Raw genomic sequence first — 22,568 nt, 5'->3', positions numbered from 1 at the left:
AAAAGACAGACTTGTACACTGTGTTAATGCGTGCGTGCGTGTCTGTGTGTAGTGGTTTAGTGGTTCATGTAGGTTGTCTGACAGTGACGCTGGATGAGTGAATGGGTGAATGTGAGGCAATATGTAAAGCGCTTTGGATGGCCATGGGTCTATGAAAGCAATATAGACCATTTAAAAAAAACGTAAACAACACTGGTCCAGAAGCACTTCCTGTTTCAGTTTTTTAACACTAGATAAACATTGGGATGAAATACTTCCAACAGAACATATAGAACTGAATCAAAAAGTTAAACAAACATCTAAAAGATAATGATATATCTGAAATGAATAAAAAACAGTCACAAACTGAAACAGGAAGTGTTTCTGGACCAGTATTGTTTACATCTTGTGAAATGGTCTATAAATGCAGTCCATTTACCATTTACAAATTGAAAAATAATTAAACAACAATAGTAATAAAATAAACTAAAATCAATAATGAAAATAATAAACTTAAATGCCTTTTAAAACTAAAATTTTCATTTGTGAATCATTGCCAGTTTGAGGTATGAAAGGGAAGCCTTTAATGTAATTTAAAAAAGGGTCCCAAGTCTTGTAAAAGGATTCAAGTAAATCGGAGAGTGAGCATCTCAAGCTTATACAGTAAAAATGTCCTGTATCCAACTGTCATGCATTGGAGGGGAAGCATTCTTCCACTTTAAAAGAATCTTATATTCTTATATACAGAATATAATTATATGGTCTTGACATGCACATTATCTGTTGCTTCAGTAATTGAGAGTACTTATGGTGTATTTTTGAGTGTGCAGAAATAGCAAAAAAAATGCACACTATTATAAAATAAAGTTGGTTTGCAAATGGTTACTTTGGAGAACTTAAATAATATTTTTTCAGTCTTTAATAATTATTTACTAAATAACAATAATAAAAATTTGATGCCAACCGTCTATGCATCCTCTACCCCCAGTAAATCTAACTCCAAGCTAAACTCAAAAGTTTGCAGCTCTGTGTAAGACTTAAAAGTTTATTTAAGAAAAAAATTCAGTTATCTCAACATAAGAGCTTTGGGAATTTACAATTTATCTACTCAGACATTGTTAGGTAATGGCCCAAAACAGCACAGATTTATAAAGATAAAGATACCAATATGATCAACAGAGTTTAGGTTACTTTTCTATCATATTGCGCTCCACACTCCAATCCAGTAGGAGGCGTTAATGCACCATTTATGTTGTCCAACCGCCATGAAATACTAGAAGAAGAAGCGTGACGCTGCGGAGTCATTTGTGCTTCTCTAAACAGCAGCGAGCAGAGTAGGAAAATAAATCCTCACACGAATTGGTAACTATACTTTTGCACTTTATTATCATTTAAATAACTGTCAATGTTTCAATTCACTTTCACGTGATGCACGCGCTTGTGGGCGATTATTTTAAATGACAACATTATCATGATGTCAATGTTGATCCTGACTGAAACAATGCATACGAAAAAACACTAACGTTACATACGGTATCAGTTTAGATATAAAGCTCAAGAAAACAAACATGAATGTATTTGCTGTTGATGTTATAGAGACAGAGAAGACATTAATTCGCCTTTAGTTTAAAACAATGTTTACAACAAAGATTATCTTCATCTTCTGTTTTCTTATTTACATTACTTATTTCACTCGTTTACACATCAGATCACTTTGTTTACTGCACTCGCTTTCTGCTGCAGACCTATTTTTTAAACTAGTTTTTGTGCTCATATTTATTTTTATTCTCTCTACCTCAAGTCTACAACATTTTATGGTTTATTTTGTGAAGCAACTTAAAAGCTTAGTTAAAGAGTAACTAAACCCTAAACCAACTTTTTTTAGTTAATGATCTGTAAGAATATTGCTTTAATAGTGCTGTTCATTGATTTTAGTAATTTTTTTGACATTTGGATGAAGTGTTTCAATACTACAATATATGGTGTAAAAACGTCTGAGTGCTGCCCTCTTCAGGTTGAACGGTGTCTACTGCAGTTGAATTTTCCTATTGGATGTTGGTTCCAAAAAATGCCTCTTGACATAAGCAGGTTCAAGCTCACCACGCCCTTTTTACGATCTCACCACACACTTAGTTCGTCCCCTCTATCTCCGTTGGGATCTGCCCACTTTTCTTGCATTTTTCAAATATTGCCAGTGGGTGGAGTCAGGCTCTGACCAGGGGTTTAGTTACGCTTTAAATAAAGTTTAATTAATAAAATTAGTATATGTAAAAAATAATGTGTTAAAGCTCACATAACACACGCTGTTTCTGCATTTCTGCTGTTTATCTGGAATACCTATAGAGTAGTATTACATCCTTTATATCTCCGAAGAGTCTTTAGTTTAATCAGATTTATAAAAGAAAGATTAGCTTTACCGAATCTTTCCGATAACGTACGAAAAAATGAAGAAGGAGGAGTTATACCGCAGGAGGAGTGAGTACGAGTCATACAATCATTCGTTACTAATTCTAAAGTGACGTTTTAAAATTAAACGGAGACTTGTTTGTGGCTGTTATACTGGGCTTTGAATCTGAGGAAAAAGTTCACCACAAAATATATCTCCTTCGGAGTTTCTGTTTTATCTACGTACTTGTCCCGTCGAACTAAAGTATAAACGCAGTATCACTCACCTGATATTGCTATAATAGTGATGAGAAATAACTGCAATAGCGTATTAGATAAGTAGGTGTTTGTGATGGAGCGTCAGACATGTTGTTGGGATGAAAGCACACATATGCAGCGGTAACTTAATTCCAATGATCTCTCTGTAAAAGCAGGTTGAGGAGACATTTTATTTTAGGCTTGAACTCAATTATTACAATCCTCCGAGTGCATGCAGCCGCAGTTTTTGAATGTCCACATACATGAGGCGCATCCAAGCGTCACAGAGTTTCTTCGTGCTTCTCCGTGTCGCGTATTTGCTGTGACGGGCGGGCTCGCGCAGAGCGCGTGTACGCGCGCATGAGTTGCATTAAACCATATCGATATGAACCAAGGTTATTATAGTTTCGCATTTTTCATTAGTTTTTATTTTTATTTCGTTTTGACTTTTTGTTTTCAAATTCAGTTTAGTTTAAATTAGTTTTTAAAGTCGGTTTGCTAGTTTAGTTTAGTTTTTATTTTATGAAAATGCTTAGTTTTAGTTTAGTTTTTATTAGTTTTAGTGTTAGTTTTAGTCTTTTTCGTAATTTGGGTTATTTGTCAGGGGCAAGAATTAAAAAAGGTCAGAAAAAGAATTGTGTGATAATAACTCAACAAAAACGTCATACAATTTTAGAAAATATTAATTCAAAAATAAAACCAGTTCATAAAATGTACATATGGGCACAAATATGTAAACAGTCTCAAGTTCAACACTCCATAGTAAGATGTGATGTGTGCCAGTAAAAAACTTAAAGAGCCAACAGACTAAAGAAGACATACATGAACCGCATGAACCCATTTTTAAGCCACAACAAGACATTTCTGTCAGATTGTCAGGGAGCTCAATCTGAGAAAAGAACATGACAAATAACCAGAGGTGGAAAGAGTAGACAAAAACTTTACTCAAGTAAAAGTACAAGTAACTTAAGAAAAAAATACTCAAGTAGCAAGTTACTAGTTATTCTTGAGAAAAAATATACATGCACACACAGTACACACCACAAGGATCGGGACAGTAAAAGTTTGCTGTGGAGACCAGACATTGGTAAGACGAATATCAGTGTGTCAGAAGTACAGAAGTCACATTTTATTAACCTTCAACACATAAATGCTTTAACAACAAAGAAAAACAGCCTTTAATGCTGAATTGTATGTTGTGTCCAAACGCAAAACTCGAAATAAATGGATCAAACTGACACTACATATGTGTGTGAACAATTAATGCATTAGGACAGTGGTTTTCAAACTGGGGGCCGGGGCCCCCTGGGGGGCCGCAAGATGGTGCCAGGGGGGCCCCAGTTTAATGACATTTTATGAAATACATTAATTTTATAGGAATTTTGTGTAATTAAACCTAAAAAAATAAGGCTACTTACCAAAAGCATTACTTTTTTGTATAATTTTATGTTTTTTTTTTAGTAAAATGATGAGTTTTATAACAGTTTTTTGTCACAAATTTTCTTTGGGGGGCCGCAAAGGAATGCATCGTACACAAGGGGGGCCGCACGCTGAAAAAGTTTGGGAACCACTGCATTAGGACACAGTTCATTACTTGAACACTTCTGAGTCAATGGTCTCAACGTGGCCACATTAGATAGTATTAAAATACAAACGTGTTGTGTCATTGAGTTGGAATATTGTGCATGTTAAAACAGGTGACATTTCTGTACTTTTTTATTCATCTTTTAATGTTTAGACATTTCTTGACTCCACAGCAAACTGAGGATTTTTGCATGCTTTGTCTGAAAACTTTTGAAAGGCACGTAAGCCTACAGTAGGCTACGTATGTGTAAAATTGCAAAATACACAAACAGTACATATTAAAGAATACTTTAGACAAGCACAGAATAGACAAGCATTTTTATGAAATTAACTTGTGTCTTAAGGTTGATGTATACAGCTTATAGCTGAAATATCAGACTTATCAAGTTAACCGACACAGTTTTGCATTCAGTTAACGTTATGCATATTAAAGTTAACTCAGAAAATCTCTTAGATGGTCTGAGGACATCGACAGTTTACACTTACATGAAATACAAACTGATTTTAGACAAAACTCATGTTTTCTTATGTTGTGAATCTCATGTCATGTGTGTGTGGGTGTTGTGGGCACTTACATTATTCACAGTACAGTATACAGCGAATCAAACGTCAATCATAGATGGACTTTCTTCATGCAGTCATGTGTTCACACAGTGCTTCTGGAGGTTGCGCGCGTTTAAATGTTTCTGACGACGAACAGGTCCGCGCATATATAATGGCGGGTACACGTGTGAAGCTTTGCTTTTAGTTAAAAGATTAGTTAATTCATATTCACGTAATCCAACACTCTTTATGTTCTGCGTGTTTCTAGACACGAGCAAAACCGCATCAGACGATTCAGTTTTTCCAGCGATCTAAACAATTCATTTAAACTGATTCGCAAACCACTTCAAACAGTTTGACCCGTTTGCTTTGTAAAGAATCGACTCAAAAGACTCATTTACTTGCAACACCCTGTAAGGAATCAACTTAAATGAGTCATTAATTCGCGAATGTGTGTGTGTGAAGCGCGAGTGAGAGACGCATGGAAAGGAATTTGAAGCTTAACGTAATTTGCTCTATGAAAGACATTAACAAAGACGAAAACTAAGGACATTTAATCTATAATTTTATTTTATTTTAGTTAGTTTTGCCAGGCACACATTACAGTTTTAGTTAGTTATCGTTTTTTTGTAATGCCTCGTTTTTATTTTTATTTCAGTTAACGACAATGTTTTTCCCCACCTAGTTTTCGTTTTTTCGTTCGTTTTCGTTAACGATTATAACCTTGATATGAACGCTATGGGCTAATTCCGCATCGCGTCGGGAACCCATATCGATATACCCCCTAAATCCGATATACCGCCCAGCCCTATGATATACTACATGTTCGTGTCATTTATATAATATACACGCGCCTATTTCCAACATAAGACAGAAGTCTTACTTACCGCATGCAACTTGTCATGACCCATTTGGGAAAATCCAGCGCATCAAACACACACGCAAAACTCCGCTGCTACCTCGGATAATAAACTATATCCATCGTTTTCATAAGGCTGGATTTCTTCTCCTTACATCCAAAAACACACTTCATCTTTCGTGCCATTGTTGACTTTTGAAATTAAACAAAGCTGAGTGGCGTGATTAGCTGTTTGCAAGCTCTAGCGTCTCCCGCTGATTGACGGGTGGGCGGGATTTCAGGGGGAAGTGCCCATACAAAGAAGTGATGCGTATCGAAAACCCTTGAAACGTCAGTTGGACCTGCAATCAAAAAAACTTGCCAAAACTTGTACGAACCCTGGCGAAGTGCATTTGGCACAGAAATACTCTGTTATACGTCCAACTGCTGTTTTGACACTTTGCCTACGTTTAGCATGAGGAAACAACTCTATAACTGTGTTAATAAGTCAGAATGCTTAAAATACCATTGAACCCCCCCTTTAAAAATATATTGGAAAAGTGTGTTGCTCCCCCCCATAGACTCTTTTATAGCCCATGTGATCAAATAGTTGCTCACGCATTCTGGCACCAGAGGTGTGCTCAGCAGGGAACTACACTAACCTTTTCCACTGGTGGCACTTGCGCTACCAACTTTTTCAGTTACTGGCGTCAAATATGATTTGGTCGCGCACATTTTTTTCAAGTTATATTAAGGCGCTCTGGATAATAATGAACAATAATGAAACTGTATCAGTGTTTCCTCTAGGATTTTTTTCAGCTGTGGCGGCAGGGGGCGCCCATGATGATTATAAATGTACATTATTTTTTTTTAAGTAGAATATAGGCTACAGTAAACTAACTGTATTTTTTATCATTTTCATGCTGTCATTTACTTTTCCTTATATTTATAGCATATTGCTTTTCTATGTTTGATCTAAAATGTATTTTCTTAAAAAACATTACATAGCTACGTACGTAGTTCGGACATTTCATTGTAGTTTTAATGTAGTGTGCATTGCAAGTTGTGCTCGTGTTTAGCGTTACAGAGCTGCTGCAAACTCACGCACAGTCCTGTTTGATAATCCGCACCGCTGTGATTGACCGAACATCCATCAGCAGCAATTTTATTTCACACCCGGACCATTTGACATAAAGACCCCGAGCCGGTCACACCGCAAATCGCGCAGTTAAATATAAACCTTTAACGGTCTTCAGACAGATCTTAAACACAAAGCACGGGGCCATTTAAAAACGAGTCGAATTTTGGTCTTGGATGTTAGACCCGCATTTTACTCTTGTCTATTGAGTCCCGACCTGCATCTACAACGCAAATGACGCGCGAAAAGCCTATTATTACACCCGTTTCATCAAATATTATGCGGTTCACCTGCGGGTACCCCGACCCTGCTGTTTCGTCTGAAAACAGATAAAACAGTCTCACCGTCTGCCTCAAGTTTCTATTAACAACGTTCTTCTCTTCCACGGGAATAATGTAAGTTTCCTTACAACAGATTCGACTTTAATATCTTGCAGTCGCATATAAGTAGTATTCAGTATTTAGCCTTTTGTTTTTGGACAAATATAATATCATTTAATGTGAAACTTTGTGAGTGTCGATCTAAAGCACAGAAGATTGACTGACAGCTGAGCGGTCAGCAGCGCGCTACTGCGCTTATAGCCTATATTCTGAATAACTAATGACCAGATAAGTTGATAATATGAGTACAGTGATTCCAAATGAATGTCCAAAAAACTCGTAATATGTTAAATCGAAAGTTTAATAATGTATTTTCTCGCAGCCCTGCGCTGCGTCCGTGTACATGCGCCGGTGAACATCAAATGCGTGATGACCTTGCACCTTAAATTACCCTAAATTTATAGTCATAAAGATAAAAGTAAAACAATATTCGAAACTTCAAGTTATGTATTTTATATTTGTGTAAACTCACAATAAGGAGAAAACTTTGTGCTTATTTAAAATCATTAAAAACATGACGTGCTTTCTTCTGCTTTGGTCAGCGCGTCACAAAAAAAACAGAAACTCAAATACTTTTTTATTCGTTTTGTCACAAACGAAGTAACATATTTCGTATAGGCTTATTTATTTTATTATTATTTCTCAAAACAGAGACGTAGCCTAATCATCCTCTGTTTATTTAAATCTATTTGTTCATTAAACTAAACCCATGGATGAAATTATGATACTTTAGGAGATTTATTTATAAATGAGCGAACAACGCGAATCCAGAAAGGAATTTATTTCTAAGACAGCCAGTCTTGCAGGCGGACATTTCTGTAGCTTTTTTGCGAGCTGCCGCCGTGGGTTTTGTCTAGAAGGGATACAGCAAATGCCGAAAAGTTAAGGATTAGATTAAGGTAGGATTATTAGGATGAAAAAAGCGGCTCTGGCTAAATGAGATACAAATACATCCTACAATCGTGTGAAATTTTTTGTGTTTAGAGTTGGGTTTGGTTGAAGGATTAGGATTAAACAGTGGTCATCCAGCGAGATTTCGTTTGCTGTATCCCTTCTATCCACAACCGCAGGCGTGGCGGGGATGTTTTAGGCATGGCGGGCCGCCACAGTAGAATGTATATAGCGGAAACACTGTGTATTGCATACAGATATGCTTTTTATTTTACTTGCCATCTTTTAAACCACATGCCGCCTTGTTTTCTTAAACGTTGCAGTGTTTCCCACAGATCAGAAATTTACTTGTGGTGGTAGTCAATGAAAAGGGCAATTATTACCCACTGACAAATAATGGTCTACTATACATGTGACATAGAACTAATAATGTGTGACACAACACAATACTTTGATTTACTGAAAATTTATATTAATTTCACATTATATTTCATTAATCTAACCACCCCAAACTTTCTTTGCCATTAACAAAGCTGACACTGTTTGTCAAAGCACCACGAAAACACTTACTGTTTTTGCACTGATATATGAAGCAATTAGACCCCTTTTATCAAACTCAATATAATACAATACTATGTATAGTATATTAATAGACAGTGCAGGTCTATAGATTATAAATGTGACTGATGTTATGACTGATGTTATAATGGTAATAATTTCTATTAGATAGGCACTTTTACTGCTTCTGCTCTATCTTTCTATTTCTCTCTTGCCGATTAAAAAAGCACTCATTATTTCAGATTTAAAAGTCTACTTGCTGTCCCGGTGACAGACTTTACATTGCTTTGCTCGTTCAGTGCAATGGCCTTGACATAAGCACTGCTTTTTTGCTACAATCTCTGTGCAAGCTTAATATGGATATGGTTTTAGAAAAGATATGGTTTATTAATAATAAGATTATTAAAAAATTGTGAGAAAGAAAATGCAGCGCGTGGTCGTAACAAGAACCATCGCCATAGAAACCGAAGGCACGCTGAAACTGCACTCAAGCTTTAGTGCAGTAGCGCTCATGGCCGTTTTCCGATCGACTCGGGTTATACACACAATATTAATCAGACTTTGGACCCAAAGTAATTAAACTAGGACCTAACCGGACCCGACAGACCATTTAAAATATAAACCCGGAACCATACGGGTCCCGCATCCTCAGTGAAGAAAAACCTCTGCTCAAGTTCAGAAACATGGAAGACACTGCGCTTGCTTCGCGTCCCACCCAATTAATTGAGAAACAGCTGAGCACGCGAACGCACACTCATAGGGAGAGACACAACGTGCTTTCACGCAAAATTAAGCCAGCGTGTTGAAGGCTCAGAGCACGTTATAAAACGTATTCTTAAAATCCACATTTCTGTTTTAATAAATGCTCATAGTAAATCACAGCATATTGTCTAAAACATTAGGTAGCACATTTGCGACCCATTAAAAATTAGGGCCGCAACGGCAGTTCAAAAGGTCGCATATGCAACCATTTTGGTCGCAGTGTAGTTTCCTGCTGAGGATAGACATTATATACATAGACACCTCATGACATGCTGGAACGCATCAAGCATCTGCGCCATATTGGATGGGTCTCCTCACTGTACGCTAGCACCAGAGTCAATCGGAGTTAAAGGAAAGAAAGCAACTATGCCCGTATTTTGTGCAGCTTACTGTTGCAATAACCGGCGCAGTATGGATTCCAGATCACATGGGATTACATTTCACAAGTAAGATTGAACAATCATTTTGGTTATTTTACGTTATTATTTATAATATTATGTCAATGTTCAGCAGGAACTGGTACTCTTTCTCATGATCTCTCGCAGTTTTTTCTTCACATTTGAAGGTTTCCCAGTGATACAGGCATGAGGAGGCAATGGGAAGTTGCTATAAAACGGGAGGGTTTTGTTGTGACAGAGTCGTCAAAGCTCTGTAGCAAAGAGTATAGAATTCATTCATATTAAAATTAATTTAATACCTAGTTACATAAAATACCTAGTTATATAAAAATTACATAAAAATTGTGTACTTTTACTTTTCTTGAGTAAAAGTACTAAAGTACTTTTTAAGTAAAAGTAAAAAAAATGTAGATGTTTAATGTACTTAAATATTAAATATAAACAAAAAACTTGAAATTATGAAATTTAGTGGAGTAAAAATTATGATAATATGCTTTGGAATATAAGTTTTCCAAAGAAAAACACTGATAAAATACAGATACTTGAAAATGTACTTTTATGTAGAAAGTAAAATACTTGCCTCTGTCAATATGCCATACTTAAAGAGCATAATACAAAGTATTATAGCATGAAAGCGGTATTTTTCAATGTGTGACAGCATCCTGTATCATAACTAAATCTCTGCCGCTTATAACAACTCAAACCGTGTGAAAATCCGGTAAACATTAGGGGAGTTATGATTATTCCTCATTAGAAATGAATGCAGGGGAGTGCACTGGACATGCATCCAAGATGGCGGCCGCGCAATACGCCAGCTCCAAAAGGCAGCTCAGTCTACGAGGTGTCTACGTATATAATGTCTATGGTGCTGAGTAACATTTTGCCTACTTATACTACGACCTAAAAGTATGTACTGTTTTTGTGAGGAAAACGTACATACTTTTGAGTGTGTAGCAAAAGAGTATGCACATTCTGGGACATACTTTGATGATGTCATGCAACGTGAACGAAAATGTGGTTGCCTAGTTACGCACACCACGACTGTAACAATATTTAATTCATTCTTATAACTTATGTCCAATATAATTTTATTTACTATTCCCATCTTTTTTTCTCATAGTTTTTTTCACAATACATTTTACAATGTGTTCTACCAAGTTGAGGAGTGAAGCAGGGCGTCATCGTAGAACCAAACGCAGGTCGTTTGGGAGGCGGGTGGTTCTGACGTTCATGTCAATGTGTGTAACGAAAGATACTTATTTTAAAGTCAAAATATTTAAAGTTTATAGTAAAACTATTGTTTAACGTATTTTATACTTAATTTTATACTCATGAATATAACTAAAAAATACCCAGATGAAAATGAACCATGCTTTTACTATAGTAAAAGTGTAGTAACCATGTTTCTTTTGTTAACTTTTGTTATGTTGACTAATAAAGTTAACATTTGTACAGCCACAGTATTACTACAAATACGCAAGAGGGTCAATGTGGTTGCTCCTCCCTCCCGCACGCAATGGGTTGTGGGCAGTATAGCAGTTAGAGTGTGCATTGATCTGCACTTCGAATTCTAACCGGAAATAGTAGACCATCCGGGTATCTTTGGGATACTCATTTCAACATACTACGATTTGGGACGTACTAATTCAAGTTTCGAATACTATTTAGGACGGATAGTATGCGAATTGGGACTCAGCAGTGGTGTTGTTCCCCAGTGGTTCTCACGTGTTAGCAACTCAGAAAGTTTATCTAAATGGTTTCCCAGCATCGAAATGTTTGGTTGTTGCATTTACGGGTGCAGTAATATTAGTATATTTTGATTATATATTTATATGATATACTTGGCCGTCTGCTAACGTCTTTTATCCGCACCAATATAGTACACGGTAGTGATGCGCAGGTCGTTGGGGCGGGCAAAGAAATTGTAACTTTAATGCGGGGCAGGTTGGGGCGGGTCATTAAAAAAAAATGAAAAAACTGAGGGGCGGGCCAAATATTTCATAAAAGCGGGACCCGCGGGTTGGAAAAAACGCCGACCCGTGCATCACTAGTACACGGATCTGGTAGCCCGAAAACCGTCCGAGCAAACAATACAGTAAATAGCCTGTACAACATTTTTTTTGATGTCCTCGTTGGCAAGTTGAATATTGTGACTAGAAATGTATCATTGGCAAACTAGTAATGACTTATGTAAACAGATTAATTTAAAAGAATGGTTAAAAGAAGTCCATCATAGCAAAAATTATCCAAATTATTGACAACATTATTAATGAAAAATCGAATCAAATTTTAAACAAATCATAGGAGAATGTTATGAATTGTTTAAAAAAAGTTTAATTGTTTGGTTTAACACGTGATGTGAGTTACGAGGTTTCAGGTCTAGTTTTCAGATTTAGGTTACCATTATATTTGTTAACAATGCCTAATTTCTGCATAGGTATTTTCAAAAGGTGAATTATACCATGTTGATAAATGTAGTTCTAAACGTAGGTTTGGGAGGAGCCTAAACATTCAGGCCTGTCAATCATCATTATGGGCGTATATAAGGCAGCCTTCAGCCCTAACGTACGCATAGTGATTCACAAAAAATCCTCTCGCAACATAAATTTAACTTCCTACAAATAAATGAGCATCATCATCTACAGGATCTTAAAATTTTAGTCACTTAGGGTGCATCTCATTTCTCTGTCTTACCCCTTCCCCTCGGTTTTGCGCGTTCATGTGAGGCAAAGTGGCGTCTCAATTCTCAGTTTGATCAAGGCTAGGGCCAAGGCGAAGGGATCCATAGCCCTTGAAACGAAGTGTGATAAGGACCACACTTGAAAGAGAGGGGTAAACTTTAACGTAAGAATTTCTCAGGAGAGCCGGCATCAAGATGTTTTATGGCTGAACGTCGAACTGTCAAGGAGTCGCACAAATGAAAGTAACGTTATTTTCTGCAGTTCAATTGAGATTATATTATGACACTCATGTTTTATGATACTTATAATAAAATGTTCAAGCAGTTTTAATTGTAATGTTTTTGTTTTGAATCGCTAGTTAAGGCGCTAGCTAGGGCTGAAACGATTCATTGAGTTACTCAATTTACTTGATTAAAAAAATTCTGCCTCGAAGCCTCGTTAAATTCCTATGACGCGCACTACACGCGCCGAGATCTGATTCACACGGACCGTTGTTCAATGTTCAGGAAGCACATCATAGCGCGTGGTACATTTTGAATTTAGTTGGCGCGATGGCGGAGCGAATATGTCCATAAACGGCAGAGAGAGAATGTCTAAAGTTTGGTATCATTACATTATCATTACATTCAGCATCTGAACTGAAAACATCCACTGCTGTTTCACCAGGCGTCGATGAAACAAGGTAACGTAGCTTCCACTGATTTTAATCCCATACTGTATTTGTAGCGATGTCATTATGCGGTTTGACTAGATATGATGTTTAGCTTTGATGTTTTTAAGTAGTAAACGTATTCACGTTCAATTGCAGGACAGTATAGATTAAAAAAGAACCCCTTGACACACACGCATGCACTACAGGTGTGTGTACCAAAAAACGGCACCACAGTGCAATCATATATGGGCAACTTGTAATCGGACATATTTTGTTCAATAATAATAATCTCTGTCTTATTGGAGTTTAGCATAAGGAAGTTATTCTCTCTCACGCGAGTCAGACCGATCGCGCAATGCATCACATATGCTTAAACTTTTATGTAGCCACGCAACAATAATTTCAGCATGCATTCACTGTATACAGCGGGATGTGATGTTGTGATTTTTCGAACGGATTCTTAACCTAAAATGCACCGCAATACAAGTGATGCAAACCAAATGCAGCGTTCTATTGAAAAGGAATGTATGTATTTCTGCCATACCAAAATGCAATGAAGCAACTGAACGTCTGACTGGGGTGTCACTCTTCCTCACGCACAGAACGCGTGCACACACACATACAAACACAAGTACACAGGGTCCGAAATGAACACCCGCCAAGCGCCAAATGCGGGTAGATTTTCCGTTTGGCGACTAAATTCAAAAGGCTACCCGCCACACTGGCGGGTGATTTTCATACCAAAATATTAATGCAATATAATGTGTTTGACAGTAACTAATCTGGGAACGAGGTGAGCTAGCCACAGAATGTCTCTACGCTCCAAGTCTCGCACTAGAGACCGTCTGTTTAGTACTGCAGGGTAGGGTTGCACCAGTCGTTCGTAAGTTCTTACTTAAACTGGGACGTAAAGTCCAAACTAGAGGCTTAGTAACTACTAGCTAGTTTATAACTAACTCTTTACTTAATTCGGTTGCACCACTTGTTCTTAAGGCAGAACGTAGCTAGTAGGTCGTAAGCTCTCCATAAAGTAATGCGTTGTCGCATAAAATGACGTTTATTTTCCTTAACCCAATCACAAGCCTTATAATGGGCAAACAGGAAATAGTCTGAACAGTACGTAATTTCAAACTCATTCTTGTCTCGCCTAAACTGAAAGTTAAAAAAAGATGTTAAAGCATGTGTTATCGAACTCAAAACATTACACTTTTAATTGAAAAAATATATCCCACACATGGAAGAGAAAATAAACAGGAAGACATTTTAAATCTTATTTTAATTGATGGATACACAAAAAATTAAACAGTTCTTGAAAACTCGTTGACGAATTTGCGGCTCTTCATAATTAATACAAGCTCATCGATGTTATATAATCTGGATGACATCTTATTCCAAACGTTATTCATGGACAGAGGCTTCCGTAAATATTTAGTTAAAACGTATTGTTACGTTTAAACTAAGTTTAATGGTGCAACGCAAAAACATTTAGTAGTGCGTAAGTTGTAACTTAGTGCCCATTTACGTAGTAACTAAGCTACGTTGTAACTTACGCACAGCTGGTGCAACCGGCCCCAGGTAACTTGCGGTCTGCAGCTATCTGCTGCATATTAGCTATCAAAATACATCCCCGCCCTGCCCGTCGGGCTATCTTGACTTATAGGGAGGAAAAATATATTTAAATGCTTATGCATTCTTTCACAGATTTGGATGGGTAATAATGGTGTATGAAATTCAGGCATATTTGTATTTAAATTACGTTTCAGCCCGCGCTCGAGTTTTACTTTCACTTTCGCGATCGCGCGAAAAGACGCAGTACAGGAAGCAATCCGTCATGATTTGTCATGGATTTGTTGGGCCAATCCTCCAACTTCGTCCTGTCAGTCATTATCCTCACATAAGAAAATTAAATCTCTCGCAGCAAGCTTTAAAATATAGATTGTACGGGCAGTGAAGAGAGTGACTCTTAAAGCGACAGTAGCCCCTGTTTTTCTGATCGAAAATATGATCCAATCTGTAACTGGATGATCCAAACTGTGAGTTTTGTGACCCACTAAACCACTTTTAAATGGTGAGTATATCTGGTGTGGGGATGAGAAGGAAAAGTTGGTTTACATGGAAATCCAGTCTTTTTGTTTGTTAAAAAAACAACAGCATCAAAACAACAACAAGAATAGCAGATTAAACATTGTGGTTAGATGCCCTATTGATTTTGAAATTTTGCGAGCCCTGCCATGAATACAGCAAATTAAATTAATGTACATGTGACAAAAAAGGCTGTTTATTATTCTGGCCGGTAAAAAATGTGTTTGGCTGGTGGATTTTTTCATCTACCAGTCCCCGTGGCAGGTGAGCCAAAAAGTTAATTTCGGACCCTGCAAGTGCACGTGCGCGCATACACACAGGTTGTTACCATAGCAAATAGGCTCACCCCAGAAATGATATATTTGTTAGTAGCCTAATGGTAAATGCTGCAGGTGTAGAAATGTACATAAACCAGATATTTACTTTGATGTCAGGGCTAGATGACAGCATGAAACCTGTTGTGCATATTAATAAATTAAAGTGTTTAATTGTTGGCACTGGCACTTATAAACACTAAATGGGTAAAATTGAAATAAATAGGCTTGTTTTTTGGAGCCAAATACCTCTGTTTTTTGTTTTTTTAAATAAAAGCCAAATGCTTGAACATTTTACAGCCACGTCATTTTTCGTTATGCATTATTTGTTTTGGTTGTTTAAAAACACACACAAAATTTTTATCAGATTACTCGATTAATCGATCGATTCAGTGCTAGATTAATCGATTACAAAAAGAATCGATAGCTGCAGCCCTAGCGCTAGCTATAGCAGCTAAGTTATGCGCTATTTGTTGAGCTCAGCTCACAACCTGAGACGACGGCATCTTCTTTGTTTATGTCAACGCTTGTCTGTTTACGTAGCAGCCAGTTAGCAGCAAGGGAAGGTGACGCAAACGGTAATCGAGTGGTGTCTCATTTTTTAGACTAACGATCTGTCTTACCCCTTCCTCTTCACTCGGTTTCGAGGGGCAAGGGAAAGACGAAGACAAAGGGGAAGGGGTAAGACAGAGAAATGAGATTGGCCCTTAGACTAGGTCTCTGCTAGCCTGGCTCCGCCCTCCTACGTGCTTCCGCTTAATTTTCATATCGCTTCAGTACTACGTCTGGGACTGCTCTGTAGAGTTTCGTTTTCTCCTGCAAAAATCTGCAGGACCAATCAGCAAACAGATTGGGGGTGGCCAAGAACGATGACGTTGAGGTTGTGCGTCAGTTTGAGTTGTAGTTCAGTAATGGCAGCGGAGAAAGTCGTGAGAAAAGCTCTTCGGTCTGTTGTTGCAAAAGTGCCGAATATACAGAAGTTAAAGCCGTAGCAAGAACCAGGTTTGCTAAGTTTTGTCTGATTATTTTGACTTGTTGTTTCCGGACGGTTTCGCATGATATACGTCACGACCACACGTTAGCGATCGCCAATAGGAGATCCTGAGTGACTCTGGTCAGATCCAATAATTTTAAACTTCAACAGAGGACCCTCCTTAACGGAAGTAATGCATTGCAATGGAGCATGGCCAGACTCTCTGTACAAATGAAATTAATGTACAAGAGTCTGGTTGGACCAGGCTAGGTCTCTGCACCTAAGTATATCAAATTGGCTTTACTAGTCATTTCATACTGTTTTTTTATTTAAGTGTAATTTATAAAATATATAAAGCACTAAGGTAAAATGATTTGCACTGGCAATTTGATTATAACTTAAAGACAGCTAAAAACATATTTTACAGTGTACGTAATAAAAATGTGCGCAATGAATGAATGTACTAAAGCTACTAACAAAATTGACTGCTCGCTTTGTGCAGCCTTTGGTGAACCCTTGTGTCTAAGGAACATATACGAGCTATAAACGCTGGTAAACAGATGCCAAGCGCGATGCGTTGTGGAAACGCACAGTCACACAATCATACAGTATATTGACTGCAGTGGAGGATCCGCTACTTTTCTTCATCTTTTCTAAATTTGTGAATGTCCTGTAAATGTACTTTCAAAGCGGTGCGATGAGGCGCTTGTCATTGTTTGCGATGCATGACAAAAGGAAAATGTTTCTGTGCATTTCTGTCCTTTCATTTGCCGATTAATGAGTTAGAATGGGTTTAAAAAAAAGACTGAATCCAAAAATGTTTGTGATTCTGTGATATTTCACGTTGTACAATAAATTCCATTTTTATGCTTGGATTCCGCGATTTTGTCAAAAATTTTCCGCATCGCCGAAATTATAGGGCCCTAATTGTGCCCACATTGAGAAAATATTTTTTTTTAAATTAAAGTTAGCTTGAGTTGGCTATAGTTTGCATGTTTAGTGGCACTAGGGCTGGGCGATATGGAGCGAAAATTATATCTCGATAGCCGATATATATCTCGATTGCTTTGCGTGGAAAATACCCTCCCCCAAAAAACTACTGCAAAACAAATATGTCAAAATCCACAAGGGCTTTTTTATTGAAGTGCAAAGAGGTAGTTCACGTAGGAACAAAGTGCTTCTGCAACATTTAAAAAAAATATATACAAAAATTATACTATAGAAATAAGAAAATACATATTGTCTTATTTTTTTCAAAAATAAAACAACTCAACTTCAGATATTAAGTTTTTGGTAGACGTTGACAATTCTTAGTATTTTTTTTGAAAACCCTCAGGAGATAAGGATATTTATCCTGGAATAACAGGTTTTAGGCGTTTTAGGAGTAAATGGGTTAAATGAGAGAAAACACTGTTTTTGTTACACAGAAAACAGAACACGCTTGCACACCGCATCATAGGGAGAGAGAAAGCTCTCACATCAAGAAAACGTGTGTGTGTGTGTGTGTGTGTGTGTGTGTGTGTGTGTGTGTGTGTGAAGCACTACTGCTAACCTTTGTTTGGTTAAGATAAACTAGATCAGTCGTCTTCTTTGTTAGTAATATCCGTGACTGATGACATTGACGCGAAAAAGAAAGTATACGGAGAAACGGACATTAAAGCACTGCCACCTTTTCACTGTCACCAGAGAGAGACACGCGTGGTTGAAGCGCTTCACGCAACGAGAGAGAGAGACAGGGGCACGCTGAGCGCTCGCAACAATGAATTTAAGCCGTTTTAAACAGTAAAATTTACATGTAAACGGGAATCATGGAAGATCTATTTGTGGTGATTCCGCGAGGGGCGCCGCCATGTTAAATGAGACAACACGCGAGGGGAGGGGAAACAAAAGCAAGGAGGCGGGGGGCGAGCACACAGAGAAGGCAAAGAGGCAAAATCAGAATTTAATATAAACATTATATCGATATATACGATATGTCAAAATCCATTTAGAGTTTTAAAAATATATCGATATAGTTTGAATATCAAGATGTCGCCCACCACTAAGTGGCACTGTAATATTTAAGCCCAACTTTAAAAAAAAGTTAAAAGAAAATAATCTGCTCTAAAAAATAATTCTTCATGTAATTTATTTGTAAATTAATGTTAAATTAATCAAAACATTTAGTAAGGCTTATGATTTGACTTAAAGGGGCTGTTTACACTTGGTATTAAGATGTGTTTTTGTCGTTGGGATCACGAGTGGACGAGAGAGACGCATCACGTTTACACCTGGTATTTAAATTTGTCTCTTTTGTCCAGTTTTGATTGCTTCGGTTCGGAATACTGTGATGGGGTGGTCTGTCGAGACTGTGGGCGAGTCTCTCTACTGTCATTTAAACGCGAGCGGGAGTAGTGACGAGTTTATATGGATGCAAACCAATATTATGTCGGCTTGTGTTGTAATTAAACATGCTGCACAGTGTATATGTTAGAGCTTTCTCTGATATTTCAGCGCAATTGATGAAATAAGATCACGCAACTTTCACACGCTTGCAAAATGAAACTGCTTATGTTTAAGTCGCTTTAGTTTTATAAATGAAAGGCTAAAAATAGCGCTGTTCACCGTGTGTTCATGCCAGAAGTCAGAAAAGACGTAAAACATTGTGTTTAGTACCTCAGATTAAATAAATGGGTGGAGAGAAGGCGGCGTCCTGTGGCTGTTTGAACACATTCAACCACATGTGCATTTACATTACAAAAGCAATCAAATCGAAAGGGGTTTCGACTACCTCTGAATGTGGTTGAAAGTGGTTGAAAGTGGACGAGCTCAAAACGTTTTGAACACCATTTACACCTGGGCACTTGTGATCCGATTGACGAAAACTAGGGATGCACCGAAATGAAAATTCTTGGCCAAAACAGAAACCGAAAAAGAGGAAACCAAGGCAGAAAAACCGAAACACCGAAATATATTATTATGCCAATTATTAGTACATATTATACTACACTTTTAAATAGTTCACCTATGTTTACATGCTTAAATGCCTATTTACTACTGTTCCCTTTAATTCTTATGCCACGGCGTGGTGGTGTCATGTGTGCGAGGTCTCTTCCATCACTGCTTGCAGTTTTAATGTTCGTTTGGTAACTCGTATGAAGTCTGAGACGCGTTGTGTTTGTCTGTCGATCAGTGTCAAATGTGAAGTCTCAGCATTAGACTCATTAGCATTAAACTCAGATTAAACACTCACTCAGAGTTTCCATGACTTAATGTCTGCATGTTCTTGCTCAAAAATGACAGTGACTGTATCATTTATATTATAAAGCAATGAACATATATTAAATATTTAAATGGATTTAAACATTGTTTGGCTAAAAATAAGCGTTTCTCCGTCTAAAGTGAGAGTGAAGATAGCATCGCCCCCTGCAGGCATTTGTTATAATACATAATGCTTTTTATTTATAGACCACAAATGTAATGTGTTTGTTAATGTAATGTTGTTTAATGTAACTTGGTTTTGATACTTTATTTAAACCAATGATTTTTGCATCTTCGTTATTATTTTTGTAATTTTAATGGTTACTGCTCACTTGGGTCTATTTTTATTACCCAAAAATAACAAATTACTTCATTATCAGTAGCAAAATAATTGTTAGGGCCAGTCCTTGATTAGTTAAAACATTTAAAAATAATGTGATTTCAGTTTCTTATTCATTTACTTTATCATTGAGGATTTCTTAAAAAGTGTAAAAATATTGTCTTGTTCTCGTGAACCCAATCTCGTGTCTCGTCTCGTCTCGTGGATTGAGTGTCTACTTTGATTGTTAGATTCTTAATACCCGAAACCCCAATTTTAGAAGTCAGAGTAAAAGCGATACAGACCCCGTCAGGCTATGGTAGAGATGTCATTCAACTTATTTTAAGTCGATGTACCATCACAAGGGTCTTGAAAATATATTATGATGGTTGAAAAACTACAAAGTGTCACTTTAATAATAATAATGAACAAACATTTTAAAAATTCATTTTATTTAAGAATTGAAAAATGTAATGATCTAACGTTAGAGACCATTATTCTGTATTTCAGTGCATTTACTGTACAGTGTATTCTGTCATTTTTAAAATGTATTTTGTGAAGGTGCTTTGCCTATATGCATAACTTAAAAAATGCTATAGGTTTTATAAAACCCAATGAAATTTATTTGATTGTTTTAAATAATTTTTTTGCAATTTAATGTTTATTTTAGATAACAATGGAAGTAAAAGAGGAACCTCAGGAACTGAATGAAGTGGAGGAGATACAAGAAGAATCTCACTACAATCATCATGGAAAGAGTTCACAAAAAGGACAACATAGTGATGACATGAGCATTAACAGTAAAGAGAAAAGTCACACATGTCAGGAGTCTGGAGAAGGTTTTAAATATGCTAAAAACTTGAAGAAACATTTGGGAACTCATACTGGAGAGACGCTGTACAAATGCCCTCATTGCAAAAAGGGTTTTACACATGCAAATAACTTTTATATACATTTAAGAACTCACCCTGAAGAAGCGCTGTACAAATGCCCTCATTGCGAAAAGGGTTTTACACGTGCAGATCACTTTTATATACATTTGAGAACTCACCCTCAAGAGATGCTGTACAAATGTGATCAGTGTGAAAAAAGTTTTACACAGCCAAATAGCTATAAGAGACATTTGGTAACTCACACTGAAGAGAAACCGTACAGCTGTCTTCAGTGTGGGAAGAGTTTTACACGGAAACAGAACTTTACCATTCATGAACTAATTCACAAAGGAGTGAAACCTTACATCTGTCCTCAATGTGGAAGGAGTTTTACACAGAAATTAAGTCTTAAGAATCACATAACATTACACACTGGAGTGAAGCCTTACACCTGTCCTCAGTGTGGAAATGGTTTTGTACAAAAATTAAGTCTGGAAAATCACTTGAGAGTTCATACAGGAGAGAAACATTTCGTGTGTACTTTGTGTGAAAGGAGTTTCAAAACTGCATCATATCTCAAAGTCCACAAGCAGAGTCATTGTAAAGAAAAATCATTTAACTGTGATGTGTGTGGGAAAAGATTTGGCTTACCAAATCTCCTAAAACGACACCAGAAACTTCATGCCAGTGAAAAGCCCTACATATGTTCTGTCTGTGGAAAGAGTTTTGCACTGTTGGATTATTTGAGAAAACACCAGAAAATACATACTGATGAAAAATACGTGTGCTCTGAGTGTGGGAAAACTTTTTTGACAACCAGAGCCTTGACAAAGCACCAAGGAGTCCATACTAGAGAAAAACCATGAACATGTTCACAGGGTGAAAAGGGATTCACAGATATAGCTTAACATTTGTACATGTATTTAAGCACCGCAATTTAAATTAAGTGATTTTAAGTCGTTGAAACACAAACAACAGTTCTACAGGATATGCACGCGTTGTTTCTGTTTGAGAGGAGCGTGCAAACGGCTAAAAGAGAAAACGCAACAGTACATTAGATCTGGACTTTCTTAATTTTGCTCCTGTCTGTCACTCTTGATAATCAAACAGCATTGAGAGAAAATCTTACTAAATCACTTTTCTACCTTTAATAAGATTTGTACGTCGAATTGTACACGAGTTTGATTTTGAGTTACTCGTTCAGGGTTCATATACTGTATTAGAGCTATGACTGTGAACAAGAAATTCTGAATTATTTGTTTGTATGTACTGAATAATATGAAATACAAATTTCTTTAACACTTTACAAAAAGGTTGTATTTGTTCACATTAGTAAATGCATTATGAACAAAAAATGAAGAATATATTGTATATTATAATTATGAATTATTATAATTATAAAATAATACTTGTTTATGTCATTACAGTAATTGATGTTAGTTTGAGGTACATTAACAGTTTCAAATTTGATTTAAAAACTAATAAAATAAAAATTATAATTGATATATAAACTGTGATATGATATCTATAATATATATATTGCATGTGTCTGTGGCACCCCTGATGAGTTTGCACCGCTGGATGGTTAACTCAAGGGCTGGGGTAAAGATAAGGACAACTGAAACTCAAATCGACACTGTCAATTATGTTTTTTTATAATGACAATACTTAAAGGCGGAGTCCACGATGTTTGAAAAACGCGTTGGAAAAGGAGACGGGCC

The 22,568-nt window shown here is 36.9% G+C and overlaps 1 protein-coding gene across 1 annotated transcript; it reads left to right on the top strand.

The window, feature by feature from the left end:
* Positions 1 to 1,200: 1,200 nt before the first annotated feature.
* On the top strand, positions 1,201 to 22,092 carry LOC129445874 (uncharacterized). Its single transcript, XM_055206872.2, has 2 exons — positions 1,201 to 1,341; positions 20,646 to 22,092. Exon 2 carries the CDS (start codon positions 20,652 to 20,654, stop codon positions 21,711 to 21,713), a length of 1,062 nt encoding a protein of 353 aa, XP_055062847.2. The 5' UTR covers positions 1,201 to 1,341; positions 20,646 to 20,651; the 3' UTR covers positions 21,714 to 22,092.
* The last annotated feature ends 476 nt before the right edge of the window (positions 22,093 to 22,568 follow it).

This window comes from Misgurnus anguillicaudatus, chromosome 12 (genome assembly GCF_027580225.2).
Source record: "Misgurnus anguillicaudatus chromosome 12, ASM2758022v2, whole genome shotgun sequence".
NCBI lineage: Eukaryota > Metazoa > Chordata > Actinopteri > Cypriniformes > Cobitidae > Misgurnus > Misgurnus anguillicaudatus.
Note: the sequence above shows the minus strand (reverse complement) of the source record. Positions and strands in the feature narration are given on the sequence as shown.